Source organism: Canis lupus, chromosome 27 (assembly GCF_048164855.1).
Source record: "Canis lupus baileyi chromosome 27, mCanLup2.hap1, whole genome shotgun sequence".
Classification (NCBI taxonomy): domain Eukaryota; kingdom Metazoa; phylum Chordata; class Mammalia; order Carnivora; family Canidae; genus Canis; species Canis lupus.
The window spans coordinates 12,444,395-12,460,001 of record NC_132864.1 but is presented as its reverse complement, the minus strand read 5'-3'; the positions used below and the strand labels follow the sequence as shown (position 1 = coordinate 12,460,001).

Below are 15,607 nucleotides of genomic sequence, written 5' to 3'. Positions count from 1 at the left end.
AGCGGCCCGGAGCCGCCGCCGCCGCCCGTCGGGCCCCGCCGGGGCGCGGGCTGGCCCGCCATGGGGTCCCTGTTCCGGAGCGAGGCCATGTGCCTGGCGCAGCTGTTTCTGCAGTCCGGCACGGCCTACGAGTGCCTCAGCGCCCTGGGCGAGAAGGGCCTGGTCCAGTTCAGAGACGTGAGTGTCGCCCGGGAGACGCGGGCCGCACCTTCCCGCCCGGCGCCGCATCCCGCCTTTCGCCCGGGCCTCCCTTCCGCGGGCTCCCGGGCAGGGGCGCGCCGCTGCCCCCGTTTCGCATGCGGGAAAGCTGGGGACCGGCTTATCGGCCGGAACTTCCGCAGAGCGGGCCCGAGCCCCGCGGCGTCTGGTCCGCGGCGTCTTTGGCCAGATGAGTTAGAAACGCCCCGTGTAGTCTTCACCAACTTCGGGGAGTGCCATCGGATGCTCCGCAGCGCCCACCCCGTGCCGGCCGCTGGGCTGGCTGGCGGGAGGACGAATCTGATGAGGCCTTTTGGAGACCTTTTGGAACTTACGGGGGTGGCGGGGACAAATATCCGCAAGTAAATACGTAAACATAATGTGTTCGCCGTGAGGGTAATAAGAAAGGAGGATGATGTGATGGTGACTCGAGTCGGAGTGGTCAAGGAAGGTACCTCTGAGGAGGTGACGTGTGAGCCGGGATGAGGCCCGAATGGGAAAGAGCTGGCCCTGGAAGATCTGGGGGACAAGGTCTGGGACGGAGGGAACAGGAGGAGCCCCCAACCCGAATCGAGAAGGAGCTTGGAGTGAGCGCCTTGAGGCGAAGGGGCTTTTGTCGGCCTTGTTCACTGATGTATGATGTGCGTCCCGTCGCCTACTAGGGGCCTGTCTTACTAGCAAGGAATGATAAACACCTGTTTATATATCTGTTTACTTGCTTATTATCTGTTTACACCACGGACTGTCAACCCCCAGGGCTCGGGCCTTCTCACTCCTGATTCCCCAGGACTTAGGACGGTCCCTGCCGTTTGTGGTTTGTGGGGATTAGTAGGCATTTGTTGAGTGAAGGAATGGGCCTCTATTGACTACTTGCTCTCCAGATAGTGTTTTTAGTGCTGGTGACTCAGTGTTAAAGAAGGTGGACAGGGTCCTTATGCTCTTGCTGTGTGCAGCCTTGGAGGAGACAGAAAAACACACTCTGTGGCCCGGAATCCTGAAGTGCTGTGAAGGGAAAGAACAAAATGTGAAAGGGGAGTGTTCAGCAGATTGAACTGAAAGTCACTTCAGGGGAATGTTTTATTTCCTGGGCCCCAGCTTTCATTTCCTGGCTGTTTCCCTTCATCACTTTGAGGGGTCCCTTAATTTTGAAAGGAAACACCCCTCCCCAAGATCTGATATCAGTGTTCCTTGGGTGAACTCCAAAGGGATTGTAAAGTCAGGGAGAAACTCCTGAGTGACAGCTGAGGCTGCGGGGAAGGCCCACCTCTCTTCCTGTTTCCTGGAGCCACTTGGGCTTCAGCTCCTGGTACCCACTTACCTGGTAGGTGCTTTGATCAGCTCTGGGAGCACCCGGGAGATTCAGGAAACAGGAGAGAAACAGACTGCCTTCTTTGTAACTGGCAGATTTGTTCCATCTTGTTTGTACTCCAAGTGAGAGACCTAACGAGCTTAAATCATAGAGGTTTGAACGAAGGCTCTGATCACCACATATTTGCGTTTCACTGAGGGCTATTACATTAGGTAGTAGGGTATACTTGGGATCCTTCGTAGCTGAAAACCAGTGAAAGAGAAAGAAAATGCAGATAAAGATCTCAGCTGTGTGTTTTTGGGTTCACACTCCAGCAGCATGGGTGCCAGTGCAGAAAGCTCCATAGCATCTGACACTTTTTTCTGCTCTCTTCTGGAGTTCCTTACTGACTTTGCATTCACAGGCTGGGCTTTACTAACATTAGTCTTTTCTAGTTTGCATAGACCAGATGATTTTGTCCCTTTTAGCACTCCTTATGCGGGAAAGCAGGCAGGCCCAGGGTTTCTGTAGTGACATCCAAGGAGAAGACCTGGAGAAGAGGGTTGTTCAGCTGACCTACACGATGGGGCCCAGAGAAGGGCAAGTGCGTCTCACTGTTGTGAGGGTCTACAGTCTAAGGACAATATAACCATTAGCCCTTCAGCGGCTGGTGTGGGAAGATGACTGGTGTGGGGATCAGTAAAACGAGCACCAGGTAGCCTCTGCTGGCTTTTCTAGCTTCAAGATTAGTCTTAAAACGAGTCTACAATAAAACGCACTGTGGTTCCCTCTATTTTCTGGGATGTATTCAAGATCCCCAGTGGATGCCTGAAATGACAGATAGTACTGAACACTAGAGGTATTATGTGTTTTCCTGTACATGCATGCCTGTGGTAGAGTATAATTTACAAGTTAGGCACAGTAAGAGATTAACAGTAGAACAGCTCTAATGGTATACTCTAATGAAGATTACGTGAATACCTTTGTGAGGCTATATGTGAGTTACTTGTCTCTAAGTGTGTTGTATTATCCTGTATTCACCCTTCGGCTTTTGATGATGTGAGATGAAGTGAGGTGCTTGATGTAGGCACTGTGCCATGGTGCTGGGCTGCTGTTGACTTGGTGATGTGCTGGAAGGGGGATTGTCTGCTTCCTAACCTTGGTGGACCGCGGCATGCCTGAAACTGGGGACAGGGGGCACTACTGTGTTTTCATGTCATCAGCCTAGAAATAGGGTGACGTAGCCTCCCGAAAAAGAAAAACAAAATTTTGTAAAAGAAACCACAGGACAGAAAAAAAGCAGCTAATAGCTGTGAGGCGGTGATGGTGGCCTATGTCACACCCAACGGTGTTTGTATCACTGCCGCAGAAATTTGGCTCCTGCTGTGTGAAGAACCACGATGTCCACGTAGTGTTCACCAGTGTTTGATGTTGAAGAACAAACCCTGAAACTGGGCAGTAGTGTCGTGTGTAGACCGCTTGTGATGCATCGCTTCCTTCTTATTGTTCTGTGGATCATACCTATGTCATCATGAGCTTGAAAGTGGTTACTTGAGATTAATTTGATCCCAGAAATGAATGTGAATGTGACAAACAGAAGTGAAATTAGAATTTCAGTCTTATTTCTGGTTAATCTTTAAAAAAAAATCGAAAACCTGAACAAGAACTGAGACCTTGGGGTGGATGCTTCTCAGGTTGGGCAGCTGCGTGACAACGTCTTGTCTGATTGTGGTTTCTGAAACAGCCCACTATCAAGTGATGGGGTGGAGGAAAGATAACCTTCTTGCCTTAAGTGCCTCTCAACATGAGTGATTACTGTAATCTTTTTTTGTTATAAAATAATATTTGGCTATTGTAGGGAATTTGGAAAACGTAATAATAAGATAAACTCCACAATCCTATTACCTAGAAATAAGCTTTTTTTTTTTTTTTTTAAGAATTTATTATTTATTTGACAGAAAGAGTGCACGTGTGTGCACACAAGCAGGGGTAGCTGTGGAGGGAGAGGGAGAAGCAGCCTCTACTGAGCAAGGAGTCTGATGTGGGGTTTGATCCCAGGACCCTGGGCTCATGACCTGAGCTGAAGGCAGACACTTAACTGACTGAGCCACCCAGGTGCCCCAGAAATAAACACTGTTAACATTTTGGTTAATATCTGACATTATTTTTCTAATAATGTTTTAAAATGTACGTGTATGTTTTCATATAATTGAAACCACACTGAAAGTGTCTTTAATTTTTTCCAGGCACAAATCATAACTAATTTCCTCATTTTATTAAATGTTTTTTACAATTTTTTTTTTATTGTTTTAAGCTTTGTATTTGAAGTAGAGAGAGTTGTGTGTGGGAACAGTAAACTCCCTTGTACCCATAATATAGATTCATGGCCCCTCATTCCAACCTTTCATCTCCAGACAGAATCTGTCCCTCCCCTCTCTCAGATAAGATCGTTTTGAAGCAAATCCCAGATGTATAATTTCTTTCATAAATATTTCAACAAGTATCTCTAAAATGTAAGGACGCTTAAAAATTGAAACCACAATATCATTATCATACCTAAAATTTTTAATGATTTCTTAATCTAATACCTTAGTCATTTTAAAATATGAGTCTTAATAAAGGAATAATAATCAGATATGTGACTGAACCATAATTTTTATGCAACTTTATTATATTTATTATATGTATTATAAAATTCACCCATTCATTGATTTTTAGAAAATTCACTGAGTTATGCATCCACCACCACAGTCCAGTGTTAGAACATCATATCCCCCTAGTAAGTTCCCTTGTGCTTACAGTTAATCGCCATGCCTGCTCCAGCCCCAGGCCATCACTACTCTACTTTCTGCCTCTAGATTTGCCTTTTTTGGGCAGTTCATGGAAATGGAACCACGCAATATGTGGCTTTTTGTGTCTTCTTGAAAGACACACTTGCATTGTGTTTCCAAGAGTCCTCCACAGTGTTGAGTGTGTCAGGGGTTTGTTCTTTATTTCTGGGTAGTGTTCTCTGGATGGAGACTATTTGTTCTTAAATCAGTTTTCTATTGTTAGTTTTTCCTGTATCCCTGAGGTGGATGTTCTTCTAAGTTTTGTCTGTATCCAGTTTTTTCCTTAAGTTAATTTTCTTCATGGGATATTTCTGGGACAAATGATATTTTTTGATAACAGTTGCCAAGTTGCTTTCCAGAAAAGTTTCATCTGTTTTTATTCCCATCCAGTAGCATGTGAGGATGTGCTTTTCCCTAAATCCTTGCCAATAATACTTTATTTTTAAAATTACATTTACATTTAAATTTTGGAAGTTTCACAGCAAACTTTTCATCCTTTTCTCAGCTCAACCAGAATGTAAGTTCCTTCCAAAGAAAATTTGTTGGTGAGGTGAAGAGGTGTGAAGAACTAGAACGAATATTAGGTAAGTTTTATTTTATTTCATTTTGTTTTGTTAGTTTTAGGGGGATAAGTTTATTTTAGTAACATTTTTAGAAACATTAGAAAAAAAAAGAACTCACTGTTCCTCATCTTTTTTTACTGTTCACCTTTTTTTTTTTTTTTTTTTTTTTTTTAATTTATTTATGATAGTCACAGAGAGAGAGAGAGAGAGAGGCAGAGACACAGGCAGAGGGAGAAGCAGGCTCCATGCACCGGGAGCCCGACATGGGATTCGATCCCGGGTCTCCAGGATCGCGCCCTGGGCCAAAGGCAGGCGCCAAACCGCTGCGCCACCCAGGGATCCCTACTGTTCACCTTTAAAGGAAGAATTCACATACATAACGATCAGGTTATGTAGTTGTCAGCTCTGTTTCTCACTCTGGTACTTCCTGCGGCATCTTCTCACATCAGTAAACAGATGGACCCAGCATCATTTTTAATAGCTGCTCAGTATTTTGTGAAACTAATGAGCTGTAGTTTATCTAGCCAGTCCCTTGTAGTTTATAACTTAAAAACATTATATACATATTAACATCTTACTTAAAATTATGAACAAGAACAGGGAAGGTAGGAAATGGCAGATAGATTGATTGGCTTTGTTCTTGAAGGTTTTAGATCGGGTTATTTACCATCAAAACTCAGTAGCTCAAGACTACTTGTTTTATCTGTAAAATTTTTAACATCTTTAGCCTGTGATAGTCATCGTTTTTAGGTCAAGCCTGGAAGTTATGACTGAAATAGGGGAGGGAAGGGATGATCTCAGACAACTGACTGAAGTACAAAACTTAATAGGATAAATGGAAAAACAACGGGATGAGAGAGCCAAGGAGGGGCCTGAATATGACTTTTGGAATGATTTCTCATAGCTAATATTAGGTAGAGGGAGAAGCAGGCTCCCTGCAGGAAGCCTGATGCGGGACTCAGTCCCAGGACCCTGGGATCACGACCTGAGCCAAAGGCAGATGCTCAAACACTGAGCCACCCAGGTGCTCCCCCAAAGACCCTTTTAACCATCTATTCCTTTGCATATTGTTTGAAGTCCTAGTTACTTGTGTGGATAATGTGCTATAGAGTAACATCATATTCCTGTCTTTGTAACGTAATGGGTCATTGGACAGGTCGTGTATTAGGAATGAGGTTTTTATTTTTATTTAATTTTAAATTTCAAAACATTCATTTATTTATTTATTTATTTATTTATTTATTTATTTATTTATGAGAGACACAGAGAGAGAGAGAATGGCAGACATAGGCAGAGGGAGAAGCAGGTTCCATGCAGGGAGCCTGATGTGGGACTTGATCCCAGGATTCCGGGATCACTCCCCTCGCCCAAAGCAGACGCTAAACCACTGAGCCACCCGGTGTCCCTAGAATGAGGTTTTTATTTTTTATTTTTTATTTTTATTTTTTTGGAATGAGGTTTTTATTTTTTTTTTTGATTTTTTTAAAAGATTTTATTTATTTATTCATGAGAGAAACAGACAGAGAGAGAGCGAGCCAGTGACATAGGCAGAGAGAGAAGCAGGCTACATGCAGGAAGCCTGACGTGGGACTTGATCCCAGGACTCCAGCATCAGGCCCCGGGCTGAAGACAGCATGAAACTGCTAAGCCACTGGGGCTGTCCTGAGATCTGAAGGAATGAGGTTTTTAAAGGCAGTGACAACACTTTAGACATGTGCAGGACTTTCTGTAGCTTGAATTGTTTCAAAAAGCATACAGAATTACAAAAAAAGAAGAATCTCTCAAATAAATGAGGTTTAATTGGTGAAATGATTTGTATCATTTCCAGAAACCTCTTTTATTTTATTTTTTTTAAGATTTAATTTATTTATTCATGAGAGACACAGAGAGAGAGAGGGGCAGAGACACAGGCAGAGGGAGAGGCAGGCTCCATGCAGGGAGTGAGATGCGGGACTTGATCTCTGGATCACGACCTGAGCCAAAGGCAGATGCTTAACCACTGAGCCACCCAGGCGTCCCTCCAGAAACCTCTTATAACCCCATGCTTCCTTTGCTATCCTATTGCTAAAGACATCCTCACTTTTCTTCATCATTCTTTATTATTATTATTATTTTTTAAAGATTTTATTTATTTTTTCATGAGAGACAGAGAGAGAGGCAGGGACATAGGCAGAGGGAAAAGCAGGCTCCATGCAGGAAGCCCGATGTGGGACTCGATCCCAGGACCCCGGGATCACCACCTGAGCCAAAGGCAGACACTCAACAGCTGAGCCATCCAGGTGCCCCTTGTCATTCTTTCTTAATAAAATAACTAGTAACACTTCTCCAAAATGTTATATCTAGTAATGACTTCACCAGTCCTAAGGACAAGGATGCTTCATGGACTGAAAATATAAACTAAAGTAATTCAGTTAATTTGACCTGGCTCATTACCCGTTTTATGGATCTGGTTTTTGATGGGAGATCTGGTTGTTACAAGACAGAACAGCCTGGCTGACTGGGAATGGTCAGGAAAGCCTGGCTTTCTGCCCTGTGTCTCTCAGGATGCCATGTGCTGATAGAGGTTTTGCTCTTCTAGATGGATACTTCTTTCCGCCTAAGGGCATCTGCAGGGAAGGCAGGCTGCTGGTGGAGGTGGTCTACCATTGGGTTATTCCTGGACTTCCAAGTGTCTCCTTTTTTAACCTTCTGCTTCAGCTATAGGAGCAGAAACAGGTGTGACTCCAAAGTTCTTTAGTGAGAGTTTCAGAAATAAAGAAAACTTGAGGAATTTCCAAAAGCATTTATCCGGTTATTGTTTATTTTGCCACCGCATGCCAACCTCTCTAGGTGCAGTTACTTTGTAGAAATCTTCGGAAATGAGGTTGCAAGAGGCTTTTTCTAAGTCCGTTAGAACAAGCAAGACTTTTGTGCGTTAGGATGTTAATTTTTAGGCGACGCAGGAAAGGTTGGGATGGAAAATGTCCTGATGGAAATGTCTTAGAGTGAGTTTTTGTGTCTAATTTGTTTACCTTTTCCTCCCACAGCATATTTGGTGCAGGAAATTAATAGAGCTGACATTCCCCTCCCTGAGGGAGAGACCAGTCCTCCTGCACCACCTCTTAAACAAGTCCTGGAAATGCAGGTAACTTATTTCTGAGGATGCTGTTTAAAGTCATTGATCTTAGATGCTGCTTGTTTACTTTATGTTGTCTAGGGCTTTTCGGGTTTTCCTCTCAAAACCATGGAATGGGGCAGCCCAGGTGGCTCAGCGGTTTGGCGCCTGCCTTAGGCCCAGGCCATGATCCTGGAGTCCCGGGATCGAATCCCACGTCGGGCTCCCTGCATGGAGCCTGCTTCTCCCTCTGCCTGTGTCTCTGCCTCTCTCTCTCTCTCTGTTTCTCATTAATAAATAATTAATTGGGATCCCTGGGTGGCGCAGTGGTTTAGCGCCTGCCTTTGGCCCGGGGCGTGATCCTGGAGACCCGGGATTGAGTCCCATGTCGGGCTCCCGGTGCGTGGAGCCTGCTTCTCCCTCTGCCTATGTCTCTGCCTCTCTCTCTCTCTCTCTGTGTGACTATCATAAATAAATAAAAATTTAAAAAAATAATTAATTAATTAATTAATTAATTAATTAAAAAAAAAAAACACCATGGAATGAAAACTGAAGAACAACGCTATGGTTAGCCCTCAGTATTAGATTACCTGGGATGTAAGATGCATGCTCCCTTTCCGGGTGGTGGTGAACTGGGGCTAATGAAAATCAGGTTGAGAAATCTGGTGCTTTGTCATGTAATGTTTCTGAACGTTCTTTCTGGGCTTATCCATTGCCGTAGCCTGCCTCTCCTGGTACAAGTAAGAGAGGCTGTAGGCCAATGCCATTTGCATTCTCCCAAACTCACTGGCCTCCTTTCTCATCCTCAGAATTTAGTGTGAAGGTGATGAGGTGATCCGGGTGGACAGCAAATACAATTCCTCATCCCCCAGTTTGGCATCTTGGTTGTTGGGGCTACAACGTTCCCCCTGTGAGAACCCTGGTTGGTGTTCATTAGCACCCCCGGGAATCATCCACTGAGGCTTGGGTCTGATTCTCGGATAGTTCATTGCACTGAGAAATAGACTAGAGCTCCTGACACTGAAACAATCTAGACTAGAGCCAGGACCATTCCCTGGCTCACTGCTCTGTGTGTTTATCTGGTAGGAAGTCACTTAACATTTGTTGTATGAGTGGACTTGAGAGAGAATTGTGCAATCAGATGAGTAGAACGCAGTCATCTGGTTTGGCCTGTTTGGGTTGATTGTGATAGAATGATAACCCTAGTGATTACTGAGTGTTTATAGTTTTTATAGGGTGGAACATAAGTAATGAATGTAATGTGTCAAGGGATTTGTTTGCATACAAGTTTTCATTGAATGCTTTGTTTTACACATCTCCGTTTCTGCTGTTTGAATACATAAGTATTGTAAAGACAAAGACGCTTGCTATGTAATTGCTTATTAAAGAAGACTTGTCCTCAAGGATTCTTCAGCCCAATTAATTGTATAAGTGCAACTGTAAGCAGACTCTTAAGGTAGAGGCCTGGGGTATATATGCTTAGCAAAGATTCCCTACATTATTGTGTTGCAAATAAAAGGAAATGTAGACTTGGTAGAGGAAGACTCTTTGATATGTGACAGTGGATAAACAGATGAAGGAAAGCCCAGAACAGTGGTAGGAGTGGAGATTAGGCTCCGGCAGCCTAGGGTACCTCCATTCGTCGGAATGCCTCCCATCGTGCATGCCTTGAGCTTCATAGGAGTTCCCAGAGTCAATAGAAACTGTGAATGATGGACCTGGAAGATCTCTGTATGTTCTCATGTCCCTGTCGGACTGTCGTTCTGGCTTGTGAAACCCTCCCGGGACTTTAATGTGTTGTAAAAGAATTTTTAGAACTATACTTTACATGAGCCTGTCCTCTTAAGTAACTGGCCGTTTGTTTTAGGAGCAGCTGCAGAAGCTCGAGGTGGAGCTGAGAGAAGTCACCAAGAACAAGGAGAAACTGAGGAAAAACTTGCTTGAGCTGATCGAGTACACTCACATGCTGAGAGTGACAAAAACCTTCCTGAAACGGAACGTGGAGGTACTGACCACACCCTTGGGGAGGTGCATTTCTTTCGAAAAACTCGCTCCCATAAGGTTTCCAGTTTGCTTATCGATGATCAAGGAGAGGTACATTTTGATCTTAGCTTTATTTTTCAGTCGGATTATATAACATTAAACAAAGCACGAGCCTTTTTAGCAAGAACAGTACTCCCTATTTGTAAAATGCTTTAGTTTGTAGTTGAAAAATAGCTTTTTAGGATCATGGGAAAGAAATGCGAAAAGTGGAGTTTGAGCTCCAAAATTTAGGTGTTGTTTCTCCCCTCCCCCCCATCAAATTGCTAAGAGTAAAGGAATTAACAAAAAACCCTCTAGTTTATCAGAGTAGAAAGCATTTGTGCAATAGCTCTGCCCTCAGCTGAGCCTGGAGGGGAGAAGTCCCTCCTGCTGGAGCCATTCCTTGGTGGTGTCCTCTCTGTCTGAGCGCCCTGTGTCCCACTGAGGCGGTAACAAATTCTAACTCTACCTCTGGTAACTGACTTCAAGCAGCTTATAAATAAGGGATGGGGAAGTGATCTTTTTTATTTATCAGAGCTGTGTCCTATGTCTAAGTTATGTTGGGGCTTTGGCACCCAGCTTTGACACCCAGTTAAGAGGCCCTACAAACTTGTTTGGAAATATGACTTGGGATATAACATGCCCAACTTGTAATGAGACACACTTGGTTTCATATTTCTTTGTAGTTTGAACCCACTTATGAAGAATTCCCTCCCTTAGAGAATGATTCCTTGTTGGACTACAGCTGTATGCAGAGGCTGGGAGCAAAACTGGGGTAGGTGACAACTGCTGGGGGGCTGAGCATCACATTGTCCTTGTCGTCAGAGGAGGGATGAATGCTACCATTTGAAAGCCTGTGACGGAATGAAAGAAAGTCAATATCTGTTTGAGAAAACACTGTACTCCTGTATTTGCTGAGTGGAGTTATTCAGCTGTATTGACTTTTTAGCTAAATACCATGGGAATTTCTTCTTCTGGTATAATGAGCTGGAAAGAAGGAACACTTATGCCATTCAGTGTTATTCCAATAAGCCTAAAATAATTGGTCAGTGAAGTGCCAAGTCGTGTTTTGTTTAGTAGAAGCACAGGGGCTAAACTGAGTTGGTTAATTTATTAATTGTATTTTAAGGATCTCTTTCTGCTGTTAATCCTTTTTGTTTACTTGAACCAATAGTAACTTATTTCCTCATGTGATTTGTGACTTCTTTTTATTATGGACATCTGTTCCTGTGTTCCTTATCTGTAGGAATCCAATGATATTTAGTTTCGGGATGTATTCCTTCAGAGAGAATCTGTTTTTACATTTGTCAAATACCAGGGAGCATTCTATCAACCTGGAATCATTTTAAATTAATTTTCTCAGCTTGAGTCTTTTGTTTTCCTATTTTGATTTTTTTTTAACTATGAAAATAATGTGAATTTAAGCCACAAATCTGAGTGAATTTTAACCTGTAGTTATAAATTCTCAAGGCAGGGGAGCCTGGGTGGCTCAGTTGGTTAAGCATTTGTCTTTGGCTCAGGTCATGATCTGAGGGTCCTGGGATCAAGCCCCGTGTCATCCTGCTAGTGCTCGCTTTCTCACTCTCTCAAATAAATAAAAAAATCTTTAAAAAATAAATAAATTCTCAAGGAAGACTTTTTCTTTTCTATCTAGAACCAAAACTGAAATAAATAAGTTTATTCGAGGGCTCCTTTGTAAGGTAGGTTTTTTTTCTATGCCCATTCCCTAAGGGGGAATTAGTTCTTCAAGCTGCTTGAAGTCTTTGGGGTGAGAAGGTGGGAGTCCCTACTTTAGGGGGGATTAGGAGAGATTCAGTTTCATCTCCTCACCTTATATAGACCTAGTGCCCATCTCCTGTCTCCCATGCTGACCTTGAAATTAAGGGTCTTAAGATACTGGGTCAGTAGAATACATCAAGGCAGCTATAAAGTCCTGATTTACTTTTGGATTCTAAGAATTCCTCTTAATTATAGGCTCAGCTCTATACATTTAAAAGGATGTTTCAAAAATAATTTTTTTTAAAGATTTATTTATCTGAGAGAGAGCTGGTATGCATGAGCAGGGGTAGGGGCAGAGGGAGAGAGAAAAACCTTCAAGCAGAATCCCCACTGAGTGTGGAACCTGACACAGGGCTCGATCCCATGACTCGAGATCACTGCCTGAACCAAAACAAAGGGTTGGATGCTCAACCAAATGAGTTACACAGGTGCATCCCCCAAACTTTTTATCTAGCATTTTATATATTTTGCAGTTGGAGGACTTTTAGGATATCTTTACCATTTTGCCAGAAATGAAAGTCTTCATTTCTCCTTTAATGTAATCAGATAATTCATTGCTTTCAATTGACTTCCACTTATCTTCATTGTCTCATAGATTTGTATCTGGCCTAATTAACCAAGGAAAAGTTGAAGCATTTGAGAAAATGCTGTGGAGGGTCTGCAAAGGGTACACCATTGTGACCTATGCAGAACTGGATGAGCCCCTTGAGGACCCTGAAACAGTGAGTCAATGTCACGATCACCTTTCAGCAATGATAAACTGACAGTAGATTTGGAGGTGTGCTGCGCAGGGAGCCACTTGAGAGTGTTCACCTGATGCCTTACCATCCTCCAGTACATTTGGGTGTAGCTCCTAAAGTCAAGTGCTCTCCCCTGGATCACAGCCAGGAGATTAAGGTAGATACATCGCTACTCTCCGAGCCTCAGACTCCATCCAGGTTTCACTGGTCATCCTGTACTACCTTTTATAGTGGAGGGTCCAGTTTGGAATCACAGTTTGGATCTAATTGTCAGATCTCAATAGCCTTTTTTTTTAAAACGTATTTATTCATGAGAAACAGAGAGAGAGAAAGGCAGAGACACAGGCAGAGGGAGAAGCAGGCTCCATGCAGGGAGCCTGACATGGGACTCGATCCCGAGTCTCCAGGATCAGGCCCTGGGCTGAAGGCAGCGCTAAACCACTTGAGCCACCCAGGCGTCCCTAATTGTCGGATCTCTTTGGTCTCCTTCATTCTGGGACAATTTCTCAGACTTCCTTGACTTTCATGACCTTGACATTTGAAAATTCTTACAGGTCAGTTTTTTTGGTAGACTGTCCCTGCATTTGGGTTTGTCTGATGTTTTCTCATGATTAGATTCAAGTCATGTGTCTTTGGCAGAAGTCTCCTCACTGCATTCTGTCAAGCACTCAATTCAGTTTGTCCCATTGCTGGTAACATTCATTTTGATGATTTGGTTGAGGTGGTGATGCTTAGGCTTCTCCACTGGGAAGTCATCCTTTTCCTTTGTAATTAGTAAGTGTTGTGGGAAGCACTTTGAAACTAGCTGTGTCATTCCTCCTCATCAGATTTTGTTTCTTCTTTTGTTTCCCTCCCTCCCTCCCTCCCTTCCTAGAAAGAAAATGGAAGAGGTGGAGGTGGGGAGAGACAGAGAGGAGGGAGAGAATCCTCAAGCAGACTCTGCCCTGAGTGCAGGGCTCTGTCTCATGACCTGTGAGATAATGACCTGAGCCAAATTCTAGAGTTAGCCACTCAACCTATTTAGCCACGCAGGTGCTCCTTCATCAGATTTTTCAGTTCACTATTTCCTGTTTGATTCAGTGAGTTATACTCTGTTACTATAATTATTTTGATATTCAGATTCTCTAGATTTGGCCAGTTGGAGTCCATTCAAGCTGGCTTTTACATCCTTTAATATGCTGCCATCATTTTTTGTGCCATCCATTTATATGCTTGCATAACAAGATGTCCAGATTCATATTGTAATTTCCCTCACACAGCCCTGGAATCAACCTAGTTCACTTTATTGGAGAATAGTATTTAGAAGCCAAGGTATCTCGTAATGCCTGGGTTGCTCAGTGGTTGAGCGTCTGCCTTGGGCTCAAGTTGTCATCCCGGGGTTCTGGGATTGAGTCATGCATCGGGCTCCCTGCAGGGAGCCTGCTTCTCCCTCTGCCTGTGTCTCTGCCTCTCTCTGTGTGTCTCTCATGAATAAATAAATAAAATCTTTAAAAAAAAGCCAAGGTATTTCTGGGGGTGCCCATTGTTCCCTGAGGTGTCGCTCTTCCCTGGCTATGTCACTGGACAGCTCTGGAACACACACACACACACACACACACACACACACACACAAAACCTTAATTCTGTACCTATGCATATATATTGAAAACTGTGAATTCACATCCAATTCCAGTCTAGTATCATAGATGTCAGTCTCACTTTCTCCATTTCTGTTTTTCTAGCTTTTTTCTTTGATGATGAGACACTCCGTTCCTTGTTGTTAATATTTTTACTTATTTTTTTTTAAAGATTTTATTTATTTATTCATGAGAGACACACACAGAAAGAGAGAAAGGCGGAAACACAGGCAAAGGGAGGAGCAGGCTCCATGCAGGGAGACCGACATGGGACTTGATCCCAGGCCTCCAGGATCATGCCCTGGGCTGAAGGCAGGTGCCAAACCACTGAGCCACCCGGACTGCCCTATTTTTACTTATTTTTAATCTTCTTTTTAAAAATTTTTTTATTATTTTTTATTTTTAATCTTTTTGCATGTAACCAGTCTCCTGTCAGTTTCCCATCTCTGCCTCCTCCTCTTCTTGCCTGGAGCCCTGCATTCCCCATTGGAGGTGAACCCCTGGTGTGCATGCTCTCCTTACCCCACCTGGGCTGCTCCCCTGCAGGGATGCTGTCCTCACCTTGCTTGAGTTCTGACTTTGCCAAGGGCCACTGTGGGTCTTCCCTTTCTTCTGGGTTCATCCTTGCACCTACCCATAAGGCTTTAGGACTATTCAGGAAGGGAGGCAGAGGGACAGGAGAGAGAGAGCCATATCACCTTTGTAAACCTGTGATTTTTTTTTTTTTTTAGACTTTATCATAAAAATAACTATATTGTTTTAACTGAGGATGAGCTGATCTATTAAAGGTAGAAAAAAGGAACTTAGGCTTCTTAATTTTGAGGAAGGTGTTTGTGTTTGTTTGTTTTTTTCTAAATTTGCCTCAGGAATTTTGCTGCAAGATGAATATATATATCCCATAGTAGTTTTGACACGTAAAGAGGAGCTTGGCTGTGAAGTGGATTTTCATAAGGTTTCAGCCTGAATAAACCACACGTGTTTAATATGTGAAAATTGAATCAGTCAAGCTGTTCATTAACCATATACCTATTATATTTTCTACTCTTTTATGGCTTCTGTAAGTGCCAGGAGCCATCTGTTAATTGTCCTTCAACTGTGACCCTTATGACCTCTCTATGTACAGATGAAGATAGAAACTGTTCTGCAGTAGCATTTACCTATTCTGAGCTTTGTCTTTATCAAGAAAACCTATCAGTCATTCTTATACAGAACATTTACTCAAGTTAAAATTTTTTTTCTATATATTTCTAAGCTCTTTTGTGCAGTTTCTACCACGTATGTGAAAGGGCACTAAATGTCTGAAGAAATACAGAGAAACAGTCTAGAGAGATACATCTTGAAAACATGACAGCTAGCCCCTAATTACAAATGCAATGTATGCTTGCTGAAGAAAATTAGGCATAGTATTGAAAACAATGAAGGAGAAAATCAATCCCCAGTGAGAGCCACTGTTAACATTTCAGCATGTGTCTTCTA

At 43.1% G+C, this 15,607-nt stretch overlaps 1 protein-coding gene across 2 annotated transcripts in view; it reads left to right on the top strand.

Moving 5' to 3' along the window:
* The window catches only part of ATP6V0A2 (ATPase H+ transporting V0 subunit a2), a 43,262-nt gene that overhangs the window by 552 nt on the left and 27,103 nt on the right, over positions 1-15,607 (top strand). The window contains exons 1-6 of one of the 2 annotated variants that reach the window (XM_072802310.1): positions 11-177; positions 4,823-4,901; positions 7,907-8,004; positions 9,842-9,979; positions 10,683-10,771; positions 12,371-12,497. In XM_072802310.1, coding sequence (XP_072658411.1) covers positions 61-177; positions 4,823-4,901; positions 7,907-8,004; positions 9,842-9,979; positions 10,683-10,771; positions 12,371-12,497 — 648 coding nt within the window. In that variant the 5' untranslated portion in view covers positions 11-60. Of the gene's footprint in view, positions 1-10; positions 178-4,822; positions 4,902-7,906; positions 8,005-9,841; positions 9,980-10,682; positions 10,772-12,370; positions 12,498-15,607 lie in introns of those variants that run through there. The other variant, XM_072802311.1, reaches the window with a different exon arrangement.